Source organism: Aspergillus aculeatus, assembly GCF_001890905.1.
Source record: "Aspergillus aculeatus ATCC 16872 unplaced genomic scaffold ASPACscaffold_14, whole genome shotgun sequence".
NCBI lineage: Eukaryota > Fungi > Ascomycota > Eurotiomycetes > Eurotiales > Aspergillaceae > Aspergillus > Aspergillus aculeatus.
Window position 1 is genome coordinate 56,279 of NW_017962989.1, and position 21,159 is coordinate 77,437.

Consider the following 21,159-nt stretch of genomic DNA (forward strand, 5'->3'; position numbering starts at 1 on the left):
CCCCACTTTTTTACTGACCCGATGCTTGGTCTCGAGTTGCATAGACTCAATGCCATACGAAATGAAGACCAGCAGTTATATTGATTAATGCGTTGGCTCATAGACAGTAGAGTGGTTGTTCTTACTCCAGTCAGGTAGCGGGTCGAGGCTTATCGTCATATCAACTGAAATGGAGTAGGAGAACGAAGATCATGCTCTACTCTATATCGAATTGTTCAATATTTAAATGTCGGGACTCCGATCTACACAACAAATGTACAGGGCAGGCAAGAATTTCATCCTGACTTATCATCTGTTCAAACTTGGAGCGCATTTTCGGGTACTATCGATTGCGAAGAGACGTATCAATAAGAGAATCGGAGTCTCAACTGCAGCTATCCAGATTGACTTAGTGAGTATATTCTTTACCTTAGCCTACTAAAGCCCTTGCCCTTCTTCTATGTGCTTATCCTCTCGGTAGCACTGTAACACAAGCTTGATAGAGCTATTAGTTGGAAAAACCCAGGTGAGTAAGAAAATCTGAGCCTCAACGACAACTATCCAGATTGATTGACCTAGTGTGTTGTTTAGATTATCCTATCCAGACTATTGTCCTTTATCAATAATAGCTATTCACTCATCTCAGCCCAGGTGGAGTGGCCCCCCACCTTAAGTTTTAAAATTGTAGAAGTGATATAATCTTGTCCTAGATAATACTACATTCACCATTTAACACACTGGATACTGATGACAATAGAACAATAAGGATATGACTGACTCCATCCAGCATCTCATCTCCCAGTTCTCTCCCTCAAACAGATTCCTACATTCTGCTTGATCTTATTCCCTGACACCCTCAATCCGTTGCTGTCGATCTTCTCCTCGCCCTCGTCTTCAATCCTTGCTTTCAACTTTCTCATCTAGCGAATATCCTTGATCACAATTTATAAAATGAGCGACCGGATTCGCCCACAGTACATCATGCTCCTGTCACAGTAAGTACGCGAATCAACTAACTCTGGTCTTGAGAGACTGACATCTGAGATAGGGACCTGAGCTACGACGATATCGCCAAACTTAATCCCTTCTACGAACCATTCATGAAGTTCTGGACAGGCTCTCCAACTAGTGACACGGCCGTTCCATTCGATGCTCAGTCATCCGCCTCGTCGGAGTACATTCCTGTTGGTATTGAATCAGATCTGTCACCTCGCGACTCACCTCCGTCGCCCGTGATACACCAGTCCGAGTTTGACGACACAGTCTGCGTGCTGGAGGCGCCAGGCTTGACACTTCACAATGGCCGTGGACATCAAATCGGCTACCATCCATACTCTGAGCCCGAAATCAGCCAGACGGTCATGATGAGGCTTAGTCCTAGCCCTCAGCTGTCTCCGACTGCCGCAGACTTGACTGGTATTTCGCTGGTTGGAAACCCCCTGAGCGGAAGCAAGCCTTCACACAAGAAGCTTTTCGGCGAGAACGGTTGGCTGGGTAGCAACGCAGATCTCAGAGAACTGGCAGGTGACAACCACAAGTCTTTCGACTTGCGCAGATTGGGGAAGAAATTCAAGATGCATGTTGCAGACCTGGTGGAAGACCTGGTAAGTGGACCACCATGTTACGATGAAATACCATGTCCTGACATCTCCTTGAAAAAGACCAAGGTCAACCTTAGCATCCATTCCTCCGGGCATATACCTGAGAGGTATGGACCTGCAAGGACTGTGCCGGTTTCTCTGGATGCTCCGACCCAAGCAAGACTGTATTCGCAGCTGGAGGTTATGATCTGTGTCGTTGCCAACAGATACCTCGTCGAACAACACAATAGAGGTCTGCTTTCCGGAGAATCCATTTCCAAGGTCACCAACTACTGGGCTGCGAAGAATCGGCCACGAGTCGTGGAGTTTCACTATGATCAAGCTACCCAGCGCCAGCTGATCTTGTTGAACCTTCGGACTGTTCAATTCAACGGGTCTAGCGCGACCAACCCCGTACAGTTGAGAACGAACCTGAACAACTGGAAAGCGATCGGCAAAGAGATGAGCGTTCGCACTTTCTGCACCCCGGACAGCGCGATTCGGAAGCAAATGTATGACATCCATAAGCTTCTTGAGATGCTCGGGGCACCCCTAGATACTATGCGTGACTTCGAAGAATTGCAGATGCAGGCTTTGTTGTTGATGAAGCGCGGCTGAGTCGGCCAGGATATACTGTGGTGGGGAACCGGGGCTACACTTGTGGAATGACGGCAGTTGGATCGCCCTTACCGGCTCGATCTATGTCTTTCGTTTTTTCATTTTCGCGCGGATTTTGTTTTTTGTTTTCTCCATACATATCATACATATCTCGTTGCAAAAATGGAGTTGTTAAGCGTATCGAATGATAGTCTAGAAAATCAATCAACTTCTCCGCCTTCTGATCCGTCACGCGCGGAATTCTTGGCCAAATGAACGGATTGCCATCATGTGCGGATCAGGGTCATTGCATAATTGGGGATTCTAGCTCGGACGAATAACAGCTTCAAATGACCAACGTGGCTCCTGCGTGACTGCTGTCATACTCGAGTTGATGAGGTGGCAGTTGCGGTCGGTGGTGATGGTAGTTGTTGTAAGTTGTTGTTGTAGTTGTTGTTATGGTAGTTGTTTTTTGTTTGCATGATGGATGGTTTCTTTCACGTGGGGTCGACGTCATCTTCTCTTCCTCCGCCCATCACAAGAGACTGGAAGTTGTTTCTCTTTTCCCCCATCGGTTTTTTCTCCATTCATAAACCTCGAGAATGCTTCAAACTTCCAGCGGATGCTTGTCATCATGCATCCGTCGATATTTCCCCCTTTTACGCTATGACACGTCGACTTGTCTAGACAGATTCCCCTGCCAGTTGGAAGCACTCCTGAGTGCTTAATTCTCCCTTGCTGACCCTTTCAGCGCGCGCTGCACTGACCGTCCACCCAAAGCTAAAATTATTTTTGTGCCACATCTTTTCATCTTTCCTCGCTCACAGTCTGCTACAGGCTTGGTCTGACTGGTTTACGCCAAGTTCTTTAGTACTTAAAGCGAGCTACGCCCACAGGGATAGTGTGCCTGCTCTCTGCTAGCACAATGGCCGCCTCCATCCATACCTACGGACCGTCATGTTTCCTGGCAGCTGATGCTTCGGATCCTTCCTCATGGCTTCACTCCGAATCTCCTCCGAACGTACGGCCTCAATTCTTCTACACCTCTCCGCTACCGATAGATGACCCCTTGACTGCGCTACCCCCTCCAAGTGGCGGTCAAGGATCCGCCAATGCGAAGGCTCCGCTCCAGCCTTACTCGGTTCGGGATAACGCTGCTCTGGAAGAAGCCTGGAAGTCGCTACAACGGGTCCGAAAAGAGATTTTGGTTACGAAAGCCAAGGCACAGGAAGAGCGCGCTTCCAAAAGAAACTCGGGTATACTCGTACCAGGGCAAGAACCAAGAATAAGCGCAGAATGGAAGAAGAAGATGGGAGCATCCCTGGGCTCCAGCCTGGAAGACAGCCAAGGGAAGCAGAACACTGCCGTTCCACTGTCTCTGGATGATAAGGCATTGAAGACCTTCAGAGGTCGATTCAAGAATGAGTTCGAAAGCCCCGGAATGGAACATGAAGGAGCCCGGAAAAGGTCACGTACGCTTGAGACTAACTCGAAGGAGAACTTGAGGCCGACCAGGGTCACTTACAAGGGCAGAGAACCATTTCCTCGGGAAGATATCGAATCTACGGGAGTCAAAACCAGCGGGGTGCTACGGACGGAGGACGTAGCTTTCGACAGTGGTGATAGCGTCAGCTCCCGGGGCAACACTTCGCGAGATGCGAGTATCAGCGGTTCTCCGTTTATCCGAGCCCCAATCCACAAGCCGCAAAGTCTATTGGGAAGATCCGTCGAGTCGAACTCCTCGAGAGACGCCATTCTAGAATCATCGACGGATGCGACCGCTCACACTGCAGCCAAGCGCTCAGGACTGAGGACAAGCGTCGATAGGGGATCACTTGAGGGATCGGATGAACCACTCCAAGAGTCTGTAGAGATTGACGAAACGCAGTGGAGGATTCCAGTCGGGGCGTCCCGGCTTCACCTTGTCGAATTGCCAAAGCTGAAGGTATAGTACCTTCCATGAATCGTGGGCTCTACAAATCGTAACCTTTTTTATAGATGAAGCCGATATATTGGAGCCCATTGCACGACATATCGCACGTCGTCCGTGCGACGTGGTTCTATAAGAATACTATGCTGCCAGTTGAGACGGAGCTTGCTAACAAGCTAGAGGATGGGTATCTCTACCTGCAGCCGTGGACTGAAACATGGCAGGACGAACTCAATAGCTGTGTCGAGAACGGCGCTGATGCGGAGCTCAAGGTAGTGCACCAACTTTGGGCCAAAGAGGACTCAACCCGGCCGTCAACAGCTGCAGCTGCTCCTGACGCCACCCCATTCGCTGGTCATCTGGCGGACCAACCAGCGCGCCCTGACAATGTGCCTTTTGCACTTGATGAAAACCGCGCCGCTGGGGCGACTCCGGCACACTCCGAATCTGTCAAGCCCTTCTTGAACTCAAGCGTCATCTATGCTGACTGGCGAGAGGCACAGATTCTACGACCCAGTCTTCTTCCGTCTGTATCGCGCGGTCGCAGACCACTCAGCGCGATTCGTAAAGGCAGACAGATTGGGATCCCTGTAGTTCGCGGTTTCAGCCGGCGATTGTGGGACCGTCTACATCCCAGCAAGCCGAGCCCTGTAGAAGTGAGGAACTACCTTCGAAGCACCCAGACTCGAGCGATGTCCACCTCAGGAGAACCGGTATGCTATGCCTGTGCGATAGAAGAATTACGGCCGGCTCCGACGGACCTGGTCCTTGTCATCCACGGTATAGGCCAGAAGCTATCAGAACGAATGGAAAGTTTTCATTTCACACACGCGATCAATGCCTTCCGCAGGACCATCAACATGGAGCTGAATAGCGAGCCCGTGTGGCCCCACGTGCGTCCAGGACACGCAGGGATCATGGCCTTGCCTGTGAATTGGCGCTCAACACTGTCCCTGGATGAGGCCAATCTTGAGTCTCCAGCGACCGGAGATCCAGCTTCTAATCACTACTCCCTGAAGGATATCACTCCGGAGACCATCCCCGCTGTCAGATCCCTGATCAGCGACGTCATGCTGGATATCCCATACTATCTATCGCATCACAAGCCCAAAATGATCCAAGCCGTCGTCAAAGAAGCCAACCGTATCTTCCGCCTGTGGTGCGAGAACAACCCAGGATTCCAGCAGAACGGCCGGGTACATCTGCTCGCACACTCCCTGGGGAGTGCGATGGCCTTGGACATCCTCAGTCATCAACCCACTAAGATCCCCAGGTTTGATTTCTCCACGACCAGCGTGCACGGAGACATTTTCGAATTCGACACGAAGAACCTATTCATCTGTGGCAGTCCCGCCGGATTCTTCCTGTTCCTCAACAAGGGTAAACTTTCCGCTCATCGACAGTATCCATTCAAAATTCCAAGCTAACCATTACACCAACCCAGCCAACCTCCTCCCCCGCCGCGGCCGCGACAAACCCGGCTGCGAGGGCGACGACCGTCTCCGCGGCGTCGCCGGCGAAGCAGACACATACGGCTGTTTAGCCGTCGACAATCTCTACAACATTATGCACACCACAGACCGTAAGCCCCCTAGCCTCCCTGGTGCCATCCAACTCCACCCCCACCCCTCTCCACCACGCAACTAACGCCCCGGGGAAACAAAAGCAATCGCCTATCGCGTCAACGCAGCCGTGGACAGCGACCTCGCCGCCTCCCTCAAACCCGCCTCGATCCCCACCACCACCTCGACCATCTGGTCCTCCTTCGGCAACGTCTTCCGCTGGTCGAGCACCACCACCACCGGCAACACGACAATTCCACCTCCTGCCATCACGGCCAAACTCCCCACGCAGGTCGAGCTGGAAACCCACGATTTCACCCGCGAAGAGATCGCCGAGAAACGCATGCTGCTGCTGAACGACAACGGGCAGATCGACTACTACCTGTCCGGCGGCGGTGGGCCCCTCAATATTCAGTATCTGAATATGTTGAGCGCGCACAGCAGTTACTGGACGCTGACGGATTTCGTGCGCTTTGTGGTCATTGAGATTGCAAGGAAGCAGGGGCGAGAGGCGACGTTGCCGGTGTTGCGGGCGGAGAAGAAGAAGGGGTGGAGGGTTGGGAAGGGTTGACCCTCTGAAAATCTAGGATTTGGGATTGTGGTGGTTGGATTGAGTATGACGGATGATTGTGAGGGTGGAGTTTGGGATTGATACCCTGGTTTTCTTTAAGTTTTTCCTATTTCTTGGTTAGGAGGTAGATAGAATCTCTTGGAGATTTGTTCTTCGTGATTCATCTGTTCGCTTTGGGTATTTATGCTACATATAGAATGGAGTCGGTCATATTTTCTGTGGTGTTGGTAGGTTGGTATCTCTTGACTGCGGATGCGGGTAGCTATATATTGTTCACTGTAATTGTGGCATGAAGCGACAAAACCCTGACAACTCCAATGTTTTCCAAGCGTGTCTCTTTTGAACACCCCAGGTAAGCATATGCTCAATACATGTGGATATTTTAGATTGCTTTTGAGGTTGAAACAGTGAGACCGGTAGCTCAAACCTGCGCCACAACCGGCCCCAACATCAGCGCTTCCACCAACGCCCCCTTCTCGACCTTCCCCTTCCCGGGCCCAAGCACTACCAGCGCATTCGCACTGGCCAGACTGCCCACTCTCGAGCTTCGCTGACCCACGCCATCCAGTCCGGTGCTTGTGGCATAGAGCCTCCCATCCGAGCGGGAGGCCGTCACCACCGCCCGGTGATACTCCGTGCGCTTGGGGTCGGCGGGGAACGGATGCGCCAGCGCAACCGACACGAGCGGCAGGCCCAACGACGACGGCGGTCCGGATCCGCCTTGTCTGTAACCCATGCCCATCAATTTGTGCAACGAAGGCAGCACGAAAAGGTTGAGCGTGACCAGCGCCGAAGCCGGGTTTCCGGGAAGGGCAAAGATGAGTTTGTTCTGGCGTTCTTGCTGCGCGGCCGTCTGGGACGAAGAAGGCTTAAATGGCACAGTGGCGAAGGTGGTCGGTTTGCCGGGTTTCATGGACACGCGGCCAAAGTGGATGGTGCCGCCGAGCGAGCGTTCGATGGTTGGCTTGAGGAGGTCCAGCTCGCCCATGGAGACGCCGCCGGTGGTGATGATCACATCGACGCCGTGATTGGCGGCCGTCCCGACGCCGCGGAGAGCATCCCGGAGGCGTTGTTCGAGTTCGCCGGCCGGGGTGTCGCGCGCGATGCCCAGATCGACCGTTGGGAACCCCCAGGACGTGAGGCAGGAGAGGAGGGAGGGGCGGTTCGAGTCCCGGATCTGCCCACCGGTGAGCTGGCGCGGGTCGTCGTGTTGGACGAGCTCGTCGCCGGTGCTGAGAACGCCGACCCGCGGCTTCTGGTAGACCTTCACGGTCCGCGTGCCGGTGGCTGCTAGGAGGCCGATCTCTCCGCCCACAGAGGTGATGAGGTCGCCCTTGCGGAGGATGAGGGAGCCGAGGGCGACGTCGCTGCCGGGTTCGCGGACGTTCTCGCCCGGTTGGATCTCGGAGGTCAGAATCTCAACTGTGGCTTCTTCCTGTCCGTCCGGAGTAGAGGTGGCGAGGACGGTGTCTTCGACCATGACGACGGCGTTGGCGTTTGGAGGCAGCGGTGCGCCGGTGGTGATGCGGGCGATGGTTCCGGGCTCCAAGGGAGTGAGTATCCCGCCCTCGTTGGCGTGGGTGATCGAGGCTACGGGGAAGATGCCTTGGGTATTTGGGCCAGAATCGGATGTTGCCGCTGCGATTACGGCATATCCGTCTACGATGCTGGCGCGGTATGCTGGAACCGCTTCCGCCGCATAAACGTCCTCGGCGATCACGGACCCGACTAGGGCTGTGGTCACAGGGGCCTCGATGATGGTGGGTTCGGGCGTGTGCTCGCTGACGATTTTGAGTGCTTCATCAACGGAGAGCATGGGGTATGGGGAGGATCGATAGCGGCTGTTCGGTCCTGCATTTGGGTCGTTGGACTGTGGCCGCTCGGAGGGACTCGTGTGTGCTCTGGGTACAGCGTGGCCATGACCGTGACCATGAGAGTGGCCGTGACTGTGGTCATGATGGTGATGGTGATGATGATGATCATGGCTTTTTGGCTGGGGTGAGGCAGATACTCCTGCCTCAACCTCTAGCTTCTTGATGCCGCCTGCGTGAAGGGCTCTAGAGTTCGCACCAGCCGTTTGGCTGCATGCGTGCGGAAGGAGCTTGATAATTGCTTCTAGATTCTCTTTGGCACCTTTGGGGGAGCCTGGCAGAGTGACAATCAAGGTTTTGTCGCGCACTCCTGCAACGGGTCTCGACATTATCGCAACTGATAGCTGTTAGCAGCGACGTCCATGCATACAACACAATCAAACATACACGGTGTAACCTTCAAGGATGCGGCAAGCATGCCATGTCTTTGCTCCGGTCAGTCATAGATAGTAGGAATGCAGATTCAAGGCATAACTCACACCAGGCCGGACGCATGGCGATGGATAAGAGGCGAGACCGCCTGATCGAAGCGTTAGTGTGAACGATGGGGGCGATGTCAGTGTAGACAGTCGACGAACCTCAGGGGTGATATCCTTAGTCGCGAAACCAGTGCCACCACTTACACAGATGAGATTGACCCAATTTGGCCCATCTGTCCAGTCACAAATAGCACGTTGGATGTCTAGCACACTATCAGGGACGATCTTGATAACGGGCTGGTCCCAGGTATTGGGGCCTGCCGTTGACAAGACGTGTGTGAGAGCATCGCCAACCTTGTCTGTCGAAGGTTCCTGGGAAGCAGTATCAGACACCACTAGGATTGCTGCTTTGAGGGTGGTGGTATCGGTCATGATGAAGAATATCTGTTGCTGAGGAGCGAGGAAGGAGAAGGGGGTTATATCGGAGATGCTTCCTGTCGGCGGGGAAGAGCGATAAGCATGGCGGAGAGGGGCGGAGACGGAGAGACACTAAGACACTACCGAGTAAGGTAAGACAACCGGAATCGGCCATCAACGCAACAAATCTTGAAGGCATTCACTGAAGACACCCAACAACACTCTATCATACTCCTTCTCACCAGACACTCCAAACATACTATGCACCTTCATCACTTTTATATTCCTAGGTCAGCCCCGCTGCCAATTACTATACATCTCTTCCCCGTCGCAATAACAGGCAAAGCAGCGAGATCAACAATGCATTTCGCACGCATAGCCAAAACAAAGTTCTACAGTTGAATCGAATCCGTACGCCCCGATGCAGTAGATAAAGGATGACGAAGAATAAAAAAAGGCAACGACAAACGTGAGAGAAGTCATACAATTCATCCCCACCGACAACAAGCTCCTACACAATCCTTATACTCTTAAGCGGCGCCGAAGTCGAGGGCCTTGCCACCCACCAGAAGTCCAACAATGAGTCCGAAGAGACCGAGAACCGAGCTGAAAATCTCGATGACGAGGATTTTGACGAACCTGTTGCGCGCAGTGTTAGCAACCACTCTTCCAGGGCCCGGGTCGGGTTGACGAACAAGCTGGGATCCGCAGCATCGGCCAGAGCTGCACCACTTCCATTGATACCGACCGAGATACCGCAAATCAGGTTGCATGTACCGACCGTGATACCGGCCCAGAACAGGGCGTAACCAGTGTAGTAGTCGCTTCCCGAGAAGATGCCGTCATTGTCAACAAGGTTGAGCTTGGAGGAGAAGACGATTGCCATGATGACACCATAGATAGCAACGACTTCACAGAAAATAATGGAGATCAAGTTCTTCGTCCGGATCCTAGGTGCCTTGACACCACCGCCGACGATGGACGATCCCGTCAGGAAGATACCCCTAAAAGCCCGTTTCTCAGCATGACGTATGACCGTATCGGATTGAGGGGATTCTCATACCATCCAGCGCCGACGACCGACAAGCCAATGCACATGGCAATTCCGAGGTTGGCCCACGCATAGGGAGATACCGACTCTAAGAAGTAACCGACCTGGATCGGATTAGCGAGGATTCCACCGCGACTGTCGACGAGTGTAGCTGTCGCTTACATTGAATCGTTCACCTTGACCGGTCAGGAGCAAATCTAGGTAAAGAGAAGATCATAGTTAGCGTTGGTTCGGGACCTCTATGCAGCTAATGAAGTTGGTTGCCTTACATAGTCCGACCACCAGGAGGGCCACGAATACAACACCGGTGAAATAACGGAGAACCATGGTGGACGTCCCGTGAGTGATATGACCCTATAGTTTTGATTGAAGAGAAGGATACAACGAGAGCAGAGCAATAGGAAGAGGGCCTCAGGTATGAGGGGTGGGGAGAGGAGGGGGGACAAGTAGGGAACAACAAGAACCGCAAGTAGTAAGTCAGTAGGAGCTTCAATAGTGATCGATAGACCCCGAGCCCAGGTGGAACAGCAAGCCAGCAAGTGGTGGTAGTGGTGGTGGTTTATCGGGCCGGGCATTAATCCGGGTTAGTCGGTCTACCGTACTGAGTCCTCCGTACAGTACTGTACTCTAAGTACTCCTAACTAAGGTAAAGGTAGTTAGTCTAATCTATGCAGTGCAAACATACACAGTACTGTCAAAAGTTCCCCGGACGGACCCATGGGTCAACCAGCTACTTATTTGTCCATTAGACCTTTAGAGAATCTACCCTTCCTCTGGTACGGGTTGATCTGCTCGCCTTCTCCTCCCCTCACCTTCCCCTCCCTCTTCTTTAACCTAACAATCAATTCCCGAACCTCTCGAAAGACTCCGCTTTTCACGACTCTTTCCTTCCCCTGCACCTTCCTTTCCGACTTTCGTCCACCGCCCACTATCACGAATCGATCCTGCGACCTACTTCCGCTACCCCTGATTTCGCCGCTTCAACCACATTTCCGTAGACATGGCTTCCACCTCTGGTGTAGGGTCGTATTCGAACCCTCTGAAGAAATTCAAGTAAGCAGCACGAACCACTATTGTTCAGCCGCTGCTTGAACCGATCGCTAATTCGGATTGCAGGCTGGTGTTCCTGGGAGAACAGAGTGGTACGAATATCCTCCGCGACACGAAACCACCCCGCATGTCGTTCCCTTCGCCACGCTAGTCCTGACACTTCTCCTGCAGTTGGCAAAACTTCCTTGATTACGAGATTCATGTATGATTCATTCGACAACACATACCAAGCCACAATTGGGATCGACTTCTTGTCCAAGGTACCGTCCGTCCGGTCGACGTTGACCTTCCGATAGCACGGCAAGCTTGTATGCCTGCTCGCGTGGTTGTCCGAAACTAATCGGTGCTGTCCATACAGACGATGTACCTAGAAGATAGAACCGTGCGCCTTCAACTGTGGGATACCGCCGGTCAGGAGCGGTTCCGCTCCCTGATTCCCTCCTACATTCGCGATTCGAGTGTCGCCGTGGTGGTTTACGACATCTCGAATGCCAAGTCCTTCCAGAACACCCGGAAATGGATCGACGATGTTCGCGGAGAGCGTGGAAACGATGTCATTATTGTCCTGGTCGGCAACAAGACCGACTTGAACGACAAGCGGGAGGTCACGACGGCACAGGGTGAAGAGGAGGCCAAGAAGAATGGGTTGATGTTCATCGAGACGAGTGCGAAGGTCGGCCACAACGTCAAGCAGCTTTTCCGGAGAATCGCTCAGGCCCTACCGGGTATGGAGGGAGAAAGCAACAGAGGGGACAACCAAAGTCGGTTTTCCCGCGAGCCAAACCCCTTTTTTGAACATAGCTTTGCTGACTTTTCCTAGTGATCGATGTTAACATTAGCCCGAAAGAGACCACGACTAACGATGGATGCGCCTGCTAATCACTGGGCTGGCAGCTGCCGACTCAATTTTCTCTTATAACTTTCCCTCCTAACTCTCTTGTCTGAACCTCAATCAGCGGCATGAGATATTGTCTATAATGTTCCTTCATCCTCAACATGTACATTTCCTCCTGTCCCCCTTCTTTCGAGTGAATAGCGTGTTTAGATCAAGCTTCAATTTTTTTTAAACTTAATTGGACCTATCTTTTTCATTTTCACTTTGTCCCGAAAAGACTCCGGTAACCGTAGGGGCCAGGCGTATGCGTGTCAAGTCCCGAGATTGGACTTGTTTTGCGTTCGGCAGGTGGTGTGGGGACATATTGATCAAATTATGTGCCATTTTCATAGAAGCTTGACAGTGCACTGCTTTGCATTCAGCTTCCCACAGTCAATGCAGCCACTACACAGCAACAGTGGCGGGTCTACCCAATTGGCGCGCGGAATCATAGTCATATGATCATCGGTTTCGATCTGACCATGGAATAAGTCTTTTCAAACACGATTATCCACATTACATATATTGGCAGTCAGGCTAAACTTTTCATTCCACTGTGCTCCTGCGTCGCAACTCTTGAAATGCGTTGAATGGTGTAAGCAGATGAATTAGGGCCCCCAAGAAACCCCTGAGTGAAAGTTCACAAGGCGGATTGCATGTACTGCGTGCGTACTCATAAGCAGATTATGTATGGAGCAAACAACGCCTTCCCTCGTACTCGTATTTGTCGGTGGGCGGCAAGTAGGATAATAATGTGCATAAAAATTTGCCTAGTGGTTTGTTCCGCTCGGTCGAAGTGGGTTTTTGGATGCGGTGGTCAATTCAAGAACATAGCCAGAGAAGAGAATTCTTGTGGTGGTCTGCATAACTCTTCAGCAGGAGGGGAAGATAAGACCAATACAATAATAGAATGTCAATCAATCAATCAATCTGCAGACCACCTCGTGCCAGATAGGGACCAAAGTATGAGAAAGATTGTAATGGTGTAGATACGTCATGGGGGACCAGCTGGGGCAGGGACTGTTCAAAGGCCCAAAGACCCCCAAAAAAATAAATGAAATCCGTTAGTTTGAAAGACTTATGTACTCAGTACAGCATACAGTAGTATTCCAGGAGGGGACAAGGCAGCGATCGGCGGACCCGACCGGATAGAAAGCGCCGCCCCTGGGCCAATTACCCGCAATTTGGGCGCCCAGCGTTACTTTCTCTCACGCCCTCGTTCACTCTTTCAACCTTGAAAACCGTAACCTACTGCGTACTAACGAGTACTGTAGTTAAAACTCCCCTTCCCATCTCCAGCCGCCCCTCTCGCTCTCTCGCTCTCTCTCTCTCTCTCTCTCTATATTCTCCTTCTCCGTCGTCACCTTCCATTCCTTTGCCTCTTTTTGTCACTCCCTTTCTCATTCATTCATCACCACCACCACCATTACCATTTCACCCTACTCTTATCGATTTGGCACATTTTGCCCCTCAAATTCAACATCATGGGGTTTTCAACCCGTCTCCTCCGCATCCCGCGGCCAGAGGTATGTTCCTATCTATCGAATTAGTGGTGAAATTTTACGGAGGTCCGCCTGCCTCCGTTGCTCGGTCGCTCTTTTCTTGAATTGAAGCTGACTTAGCCCAATCCCGGCTGGTCCGGGTTTCCCAACACACAGACCTTTCTCTATGTCATGAGTCTTCAGACCGGTGCATCCTTAATCACTTTATCGTTACTTCTCAACAAAATCAGCGGCCTCTATGGCTTGCTCGCCCTTTTGACCGGTTACCATCTTTCACCTGTCCAGCTGTCGATGTACCTTTACTCCCTCCTCGCGCTGGGTCTCGTCACATATCTCTTCCCTCATATTCGCCAACAGTCTCCCCTGCAATGTCTTGCGCTCGCCTGGCTCTACGTTCTCGACAGTATCATCAATGCAGCCTACACCACCGCCTTTGGGGTCACATGGTTCCTCGTTATAGCCCAGCACTACGATAATGGAAGCGCCTCCGGACCGGGCGCGGAGACCATTGCGCAAACCGCTGGTTTCACCAGTCCAAAGTACGAATCGTCGCACAAGGATCAAGCCGATCCCTATGCAAGGAGATCGGATGCCCTGGGTAACGCCGTGTCTCAGCCTGAAAGCTTCCAAAGCATCGTTTTCATCTGCCTGCTGTGGACCATCCGCATTTACTTCGTCTTTGTCATGCTGGCCTTTGCGCGACAGGCCCTCCGTCTCTACGTCGCCGTGCCGCGGCACACTCAACTCCCGACCCACAGCCGCAACACCTCCATCGCTAGCGTGGCTAGTGTCGCCGACATCGATCGAGAACCATTCTCTGCGCACAGCCCCGATGGCCAAGGGTGGCAGGGTAAGCTGGGACGTATCATGATCAGCATCGGCCGCAACTACTGGCTGGGTGAAGATGAGGAGGGCGGTAATTGGGTGAATACTCTCAACCGCAATTTCCGCGCCCGCAACGCAGAGCCTGAGCTGCCCGGTCCCCTTGAGAGAGAAAGAAGACGGCGATCGGGTACCGGCCCTCCCCAGCCTTCTCAGTCAACAGTCCAGGCGGCCGCCCTGCTGCAGCCGGTCTACGAACACGTACCGGGAACGAATGGAAAGATGCATGGCTGGAATGATGGCAGGTAGTCTCGCACTCGAAGCCAACAGTCAACACTGAGCGTTGCCGATCTATACAAAGAGCCGATTCTCATCTGTGGCAGGGCTTCTGCTCCGTCTCCGAAAGGCTGGCAAATTAGCGCCCTTCCACGAAGTGAGGCAGCCCCCGTGCTATTGGCGACAGCAATGCCGTGCTCGTCGTGGAGACTTGACCACTTTCCAGCCTTGGCCATCAACATTGGCCATCAAACTATCAGACATCGTCGTCCTCTTTTCTTTCAAAGCCTTGTTATTTAAACTTGTTGATACGATCTACATACTTTTCTTCACGAAACGGACAAGCGGACACTGGCTGGGATGGCGGACCTACCTGCAACATTTCCACCGTCTTCTGTACTCCAGGGAGGCGTTGGTGTCGTTTGTGCGTGAAGGGGATCGCCCAGTGCCACCATTGTTGGGAGGTGGATATAATTGACATTCATGAGGTCTTCTGATGCCCTTCCTGAATTCGGCGTCTGGGACATGTACATTGCTTGCTTGGGATATTGGGGGTGGGGATTGGGTGTGATTCTGGCGTCTTCAGGGTACATTTTGCGTGCATCGTGCTAGGGATCTGCATATATTTTCGACCATAGTTTTACCCCGAGAGCTTGCATCATATGATGTGCAGAGCATATGAACATATTATATCACTATTTTTGGGATCCTATTAGTTCATCAACCCGAGGTGTATTGTTCGTAGGTATCCAAACCCCGTTACGGGTCCAACTCCGGGCTCTCGACCGAGAACGTGGTGGCTGCTGACGAATGCGGTCCAGCTGCAGGTCTGCGGCAAATGACCCCGGATGTCCCGCAAAATCGAACGATGTGAACTAGGAGAAGATGGTGTTTTCGAGAGTAGGAGGTACGCAAACTCCGTCTCTAGACCATACTTGAACAAGCGAGCTCAAGTCGACGAGCTGGTGTCGCTGGTCTACGGGGGAGGATGAATCTAGATTTAATCATATTTACAATATTGGATTGAAATGTATCGGCATTCGAAGCAAAAACCGCCGAGCCCGGCCAAAGTGACGTGCTCGAGTGGAAGTCACGGGACCCCCGCACTTTCCTCCATTGGGCCTGTTTGCACCCTCATTCAGTTGCAGTTTGCATCGATGTCGTGATCGCAGTCCAATCAGATGGGGGGTAATCCAACCCCCGATGGCGGAGATGGACCCAAAACTATGAGACGAACAAGACTGCTTGCTGCTGCTTGGAACTAAACCTAGGTGATTCATACTGGCGAACAGAAAAAAAAAATTAAAGGAGTGCACGGCAAATCAGTCCAGCTAAATTATTTATCTTTCTGCTGTACATCCTCTTTTTTCCCTTTCTCTTTTCCCCTCACCTCCGCTCTCTTTCCCTCCTCCCCATACCTCTGCATTGTCTCTGAATTGAGTGGGGAATCACCGTATGCGGTGATATCCAATTCCTCGATCTCCCGACTCCCCTCCTTTTCCCCCACCTTCTGCGCATTCAGTTGCGTAGCAAGCCATTGTCAACATGGCCTCCATTTCGACCGCTGGAGAAGCAGGTATGTTGCGTCAACCCCAGCCTTTCTCTGCTATACATGATTGGGAGATATTCCAGCGCTGCTCGTTGTATTGGGCCTAATGGGCTAACTGTATGCGCTGTTCAGTGGCGAGAATCGCCTACCTTACCAGCGATGTCGTTCTCTCCGTTCAACCCTCTCTGCAGGCAGATTCCTTGTTCTCCAAGACTTTGAAGACCCTTAAGACGAAGAACACTTCCAGCGTCTTGCCCAGAAGCACCCCAGAGGTACGTCTTTACTTCCATGTGAATGGATCTGGAGAAGGTGGGAAGCTAATGGCCAAGTAGATTGTGGCCGTGCGATTCAATGAGGATCCTCTTCTCTCCGCTTTCCACCCTCTGCAGACTGGCGAGGCTGTGTCCGTGGTCACCAGCTCTTCTGCACTACTTTCCTCGATTCCTCACCTTTACCGTTTGGCAAACAACCCGATTGTCCTCCATGTCGCCCTGGAGCCCTATCCTTTCCCAGACTACTCCGTGATCAGCTCTATCCGGCAGTGTGGGTTCACTTTCCTGCACTCGGAGACTCTCCAGGAGGCCCAGGACATCGCTATCACCGCACATGCCTTGGCCCGCAAGTCCGGCAAGGGCGTCATTCATTTCTTTGACCCTGCCAACTCTGCCCGCGATGATGCTATCACAGAAGAGAACGCCGACCTCGTACGGTCTCTATTGAACCTGGGCCCAGACGCCGCCACCCATACTGCAGGATCGGGTGTCCAGACTCTGTACACTGATTCAGGCCGCGTCGCCACCGTTTCTGAGGATGCCGCTGAGAGCACCAATCAGCAGACTGGCACTTCCACCCCTGCTCAAGCCTCGCAGCTCTCTGCCAGCGTTAGCATCGATACCTCCTCTGTTGGCTCCTCTCGCCGGGACAGCAGCACCGATAGCCGCGGATCGAGCTCTGCTGCCACTACGGTCGATGCTTCTTCGGTTCGCCCCGTCAGCGCTGCTGATGTCTTTGAGTGGACTTCTCAGATCTGGAAGAGTCTTTCCGAGGCTGTCGGACGCAACTACCGCGCTATCGAGTACACGGGCCCCTCTGATGCCAAGTCAGCTATCTTTGTGTTCGGTTCGACCGGTGTGTTTGTGGATGTCCTGGGCAAGGAGGAGACTGGTGAGCTGAGCAGTGTGGGACTCATCACTGCCCGCCTGTACCGCCCCTGGGTTGGTGGTCAGATCATCAACTCTATTCCCAGCTCTGTGGAGAAGATTGCAGTTCTGGAGCAGGTCCGTAAGACCACCAAGTGGGGTCCCTCGTTCATGGATCTCCTCTCCAGCCTCTCTCCTTCCTCTGCCGGTCGGTCTACCCCCCAGATCGTTGGTTACAGACTTGGCTATGTTGAGCCCTCGACTGCGGTCCAGGCTCTGCGTGGCATCGTTCAGAACTTGAACTCCCCCTCTCCCATCCAAAATTTGGAAATCGGAAGCTCCAAGGTCCCTACTCTCCAGAGCTCCCTCGAGCAGCCTCACATCGAGAATGCCTACATCAAGATCCTGAACCAACTTTTCGGTGAGCGCCTTCACGTCGCCAACCAGCTGGGCTCCAAGAATGCTGGTATCTCCGCCACTATTGCTGCTAGCCCTGAATACGGATTTGGCGCCTTGATTGCTCGTTTGGAGCACCGCAAGCGTTTCATCCGCGAGGTCGAAGAGGCTTCAAAGGCCTCCACTTTCGCCACCGATGTTCCCCGCTCTTGGCTGTCCAAGTGGGCTCTGAGCGCTTCTGATGCCTCCAAGGCCAACAAGTTGGCTCCTGATGTGATCGCGCGCTTGTCCAACGACGGCTCCCAGCTCGCCAGACAGCTTCTGGCTTCCAAGAAGCTCTTCTACGATGAGTCTCTGTGGCTGATTGGCTCTGACGCTTGGGCTTACGATCTCGGAAACTCTGGTGTTCACCACGTTCTCGCCTCCGGAGCTAATGTTAACATGCTTATCATTGACTCTCAGCCTTACTCCGAGCGCACCGCAGCCGATCCTACCCGCAGAAAGAAGGATATCGGTCTGTATGCCATGAACTATGGCAACGCCTACGTCGCTTCCGTCGCTGTGTACGGCTCCTACACTCAAGTACTCCAGGCTATGGCCGAGGCTGAGAAGTTTGAGGGTCCCTCCGTCATCGTCGCCTACTTGCCTTACAACCAAGAGAATGACTCCGCTTTGACTGTTCTCCAGGAGACCAAGAAGGCTGTTGACCTTGGATACTGGCCCCTGTACCGCTGGAACCCCGCCAACGAGGAGAAGGGTGAGGCCAAGTTCATCCTGGACTCTGACCGCATCAGACGTGAGCTTGAGGAGTTCCTGCGCCGTGACAACCAGCTTACGCAGCTCACAAACCGTCAACCCAAGTTCTCCTCTGTCCTTGCCGAGTCGTATGGTACCGAAGTCCGTGCCTTGCAGAAGCGCCAGGCCAAGGACTCTTACGAGAAGCTGCTCGAGGGTCTCTTCGGTGCTCCTCTGACCATTCTTTTCGCCTCGGATGGTGGTAATGCACAGAACATTGCCAAGCGCCTTGGTAACCGTGGTCGCGCTAGAGGTCTTAAGACCCTTGTTCTGGCTATGGATGACTACCCCACTGAAGACCTCGCCACTGAGGAGAACGTGGTCTTCATCTCCAGCACCGCTGGTCAGGGAGAGTTCCCCCAGAACGGCCGTGGTCTGTGGGAATTTGTGAAGAACTCTGGCGACTTGGATCTTTCCTCCATCAACTACTCCGTCTTCGGTCTCGGTGACAGCCACTACTGGCCCCGCAAGGAAGATAAGATCTACTACAACAAGCCTGCCAAGGATCTTGATGCTCGCGTCGCCTTCCTGGGCGGCCGCAAGCTTACCGATATTGGTCTGGGTGACGACCAGGATCCCGATGCTTATCAGACTGGCTACTCTGAATGGGAACCTCGTCTCTGGCAGGCTCTTGGCGTCGACAAGGTCGAGGGTCTTCCGGAGGAGCCTGCTCCGTTGACCAACGAAGATATCAAGATCCAATCGAACTTCCTGCGTGGTACCATTGCCGAGGGTCTTTTGGACGAGAGCACTGGTGCCATCTCGGCCAGTGACCAGCAGCTCACCAAGTTCCACGGAACCTACATGCAGGACGACCGTGATGTTCGTGACGAGCGTAAGGCTCAGGGCCTTGAGCCTGCTTACAGCTTCATGATCCGTTGTCGTCTGCCGAGTGGTATCGCCACTCCTTGGCAGTGGCTACAGATGGATGCTATTAGCAGCTCCCACGGTAACGAGACCATGAAGCTCACCACCAGACAGACCTTCCAGTTCCACGGTGTCATCAAGCGCAACCTTCGTGGCGCTATGCGTGCCATCAACAAGTCTCTCATGACTACCATCGCTGCTTGCGGTGATGTCAACCGTAACGTCATGTGCAGTTCGCTCCCTGAGCTTTCCACTTTCCACCGCGAAGCCCATGCTGTCTCCCAGAGAATCAGCGACCACCTTCTTCCCGCCACCTCTGCTTATCACGAGATCTGGCTCAAGGATGATGATGACAAGAAGGTCCAGGTTGCTGGTGATGCTGTCGTCGACCACGAACCCTTGTACGGTCCTACCTACCTCCCTCGCAAGTTCAAGATCACGATTGCCATTCCTCCCCACAACGACACCGATGTCTACGCCCACGACATTGGTTTGATTGCCATCAAGGGTACTGATGGACACCTGGAGGGTTTCAACATCATTGCTGGTGGTGGTATGGGTACCACTCACAACAACAAGAAGACCTACCCCCAGACTGGACGTATGTTCGGTTACGTCCCTGCCGATCAGGCCCATATTGTCTGTGAGAAGATCATGCTTGTTCAGCGTGACCACGGAGACCGCAAGAACCGCAAGCACGCTCGTCTCAAGTACACCATTGACGACATGGGCGTTGAGGCTTACAAGGAGAAGGTGGAGGCTCTTCTTCCGGAGGGCCTGCGCTTCGCTGAGCCTCGTCCCTTCAAGTTCGACTCCAACGTCGACACCTTCGGCTGGCTCAAGGATGAGAAGGGTCTGAACCACTTCACCTGCTTCATCGAGAACGGTCGTATCGAGGATACCGCCGATTTCAAGATGCGTACCGGTCTGCGCGAGCTCGCCAAGCTTGACAAGGGTGAGTTCCGTCTTACCGGTAACCAGCACGTCATCATCTCCAACATCAAGGATGAGGATCTGCCCGAGGTTAAAGAGTTGATGGCCAAGTACAAGCTTGACAACACTGCCTTCAGCGGCCTCCGTCTGTCTTCGTCTGCTTGTGTTGCCTTCCCCACCTGTGGTCTTGCTATGGCCGAATCTGAGCGCTATCTGCCCGTTCTCATTGGCAAGCTGGAGTCCACTTTGGAGGAGGTTGGTCTCGCTCAGGACAGCATTGTCATGCGCATGACTGGTTGCCCCAACGGTTGTGCCAGACCTTGGCTTGCTGAGGTTGCGTTCGTCGGTAAGGCGTATGGCGCTTACAACATGTACCTGGGTGGTGGCTACCACGGCCAGCGTCTGAATAAGCTGTACCGCTCCTCGATCAAGGAGGACGAGATCCTTGACATCATGAAGGGTCTCCTCAAGCGCTACGCTGCCGAGCGCAACACCGACGGCGAGGTGCCGGAGAGGTTCGGAGATTGGTGTATCCGTGCTGGTGTGATCAAGGCGACGACTGACGGACAGAACTTCCACGAAGGAGTAAGTTGATCTTTGGTTGTTTTATAAGAAGTACTTCACTAACAACATCGTTTCAGGTTGCTGAGGAAGATGAAGAGTAAAATGCTCGTCGATGAGACATAGCGATCAAGATATACTGTTTCGCATTGTTCTCCTTGCATTGTTGAGAAAAATATTTATTTGAACGAACTGTTTATGATCTTGGATGATGATACAGCTGGCTCTTTGTACATACTTTCGATGACTAATTGTTTCTATACAACTATCTTGAGTTTCTTTTTTTTTTCCCTTGCTCCTGTAGCTTCACAAAATTGTAGTCAGCATTGAAGCCGATAGTTAATCACCATGTGATTAATCTCCTAGTTCACTGCCGCAAAACCGGTGGCCGCCGCAGACTAGGTGCTCACTCCGTACC

General features: G+C 52.8%; 7 protein-coding genes across 7 annotated transcripts; 5 read left to right on the forward strand and 2 right to left on the reverse strand.

The window, feature by feature from the left end:
* Positions 1–682: 682 nt before the first annotated feature.
* Positions 683–2,660, forward strand: ASPACDRAFT_123771 (uncharacterized protein). The gene is made up of 2 exons (XM_020196679.1): positions 683–966; positions 1,017–2,660. Exon 2 carries the CDS (start codon positions 1,080–1,082, stop codon positions 2,175–2,177), a length of 1,098 nt encoding a protein of 365 aa, XP_020053398.1. The 5' UTR covers positions 683–966; positions 1,017–1,079; the 3' UTR covers positions 2,178–2,660.
* Positions 2,661–2,975: 315 nt separating this feature from the next.
* ASPACDRAFT_80542 (uncharacterized protein) lies at positions 2,976–6,341 on the forward strand. The gene is made up of 4 exons (XM_020205672.1): positions 2,976–4,101; positions 4,155–5,466; positions 5,531–5,668; positions 5,753–6,341. Exons 1-4 carry the CDS (start codon positions 3,082–3,084, stop codon positions 6,217–6,219), a joined length of 2,937 nt encoding a protein of 978 aa, XP_020053399.1. The 5' UTR covers positions 2,976–3,081; the 3' UTR covers positions 6,220–6,341.
* Positions 6,342–6,640: 299 nt separating this feature from the next.
* On the reverse strand, positions 6,641–8,941 carry ASPACDRAFT_33349 (bifunctional molybdopterin adenylyltransferase MobB/molybdopterin molybdotransferase MoeA family protein; the record flags this gene model as incomplete). Its single annotated transcript, XM_020199949.1, has 4 exons — positions 6,641–8,427; positions 8,478–8,515; positions 8,570–8,610; positions 8,669–8,941. 4 exons carry the CDS (start codon positions 8,939–8,941, stop codon positions 6,641–6,643), a joined length of 2,139 nt encoding a protein of 712 aa, XP_020053400.1.
* A 249-nt stretch (positions 8,942–9,190) lies between these two features.
* Positions 9,191–10,424, reverse strand: ASPACDRAFT_80543 (H(+)-transporting V0 sector ATPase subunit c''). Its single transcript, XM_020205673.1, has 5 exons — positions 10,247–10,424; positions 10,140–10,174; positions 9,990–10,081; positions 9,622–9,930; positions 9,191–9,565 (listed from the first exon to the last, which is right to left on the reverse strand). Exons 1-5 carry the CDS (start codon positions 10,302–10,304, stop codon positions 9,457–9,459), a joined length of 603 nt encoding a protein of 200 aa, XP_020053401.1. The 5' UTR covers positions 10,305–10,424; the 3' UTR covers positions 9,191–9,456.
* Positions 10,425–10,781: 357 nt separating this feature from the next.
* On the forward strand, positions 10,782–12,113 carry ASPACDRAFT_80545 (Rab family GTPase YPT6). Its single transcript, XM_020205674.1, has 5 exons — positions 10,782–11,030; positions 11,094–11,119; positions 11,199–11,287; positions 11,386–11,788; positions 11,848–12,113. Exons 1-5 carry the CDS (start codon positions 10,978–10,980, stop codon positions 11,904–11,906), a joined length of 630 nt encoding a protein of 209 aa, XP_020053402.1. The 5' UTR covers positions 10,782–10,977; the 3' UTR covers positions 11,907–12,113.
* A 912-nt stretch (positions 12,114–13,025) lies between these two features.
* On the forward strand, positions 13,026–14,724 carry ASPACDRAFT_123781 (inositol phosphorylceramide synthase regulatory subunit KEI1). Its single transcript, XM_020196680.1, has 2 exons — positions 13,026–13,427; positions 13,560–14,724. The coding sequence occupies exons 1-2, from the start codon at positions 13,386–13,388 to the stop codon at positions 14,532–14,534; spliced, it is 1,017 nt and encodes a 338-aa protein (XP_020053403.1). The 5' UTR covers positions 13,026–13,385; the 3' UTR covers positions 14,535–14,724.
* A 1,141-nt stretch (positions 14,725–15,865) lies between these two features.
* ASPACDRAFT_80549 (sulfite reductase (NADPH) subunit beta) lies at positions 15,866–21,019 on the forward strand. Its single transcript, XM_020205675.1, has 4 exons — positions 15,866–16,077; positions 16,183–16,322; positions 16,383–20,765; positions 20,822–21,019. The coding sequence occupies exons 1-4, from the start codon at positions 16,047–16,049 to the stop codon at positions 20,843–20,845; spliced, it is 4,578 nt and encodes a 1,525-aa protein (XP_020053404.1). The 5' UTR covers positions 15,866–16,046; the 3' UTR covers positions 20,846–21,019.
* Positions 21,020–21,159: the final 140 nt, after the last annotated feature.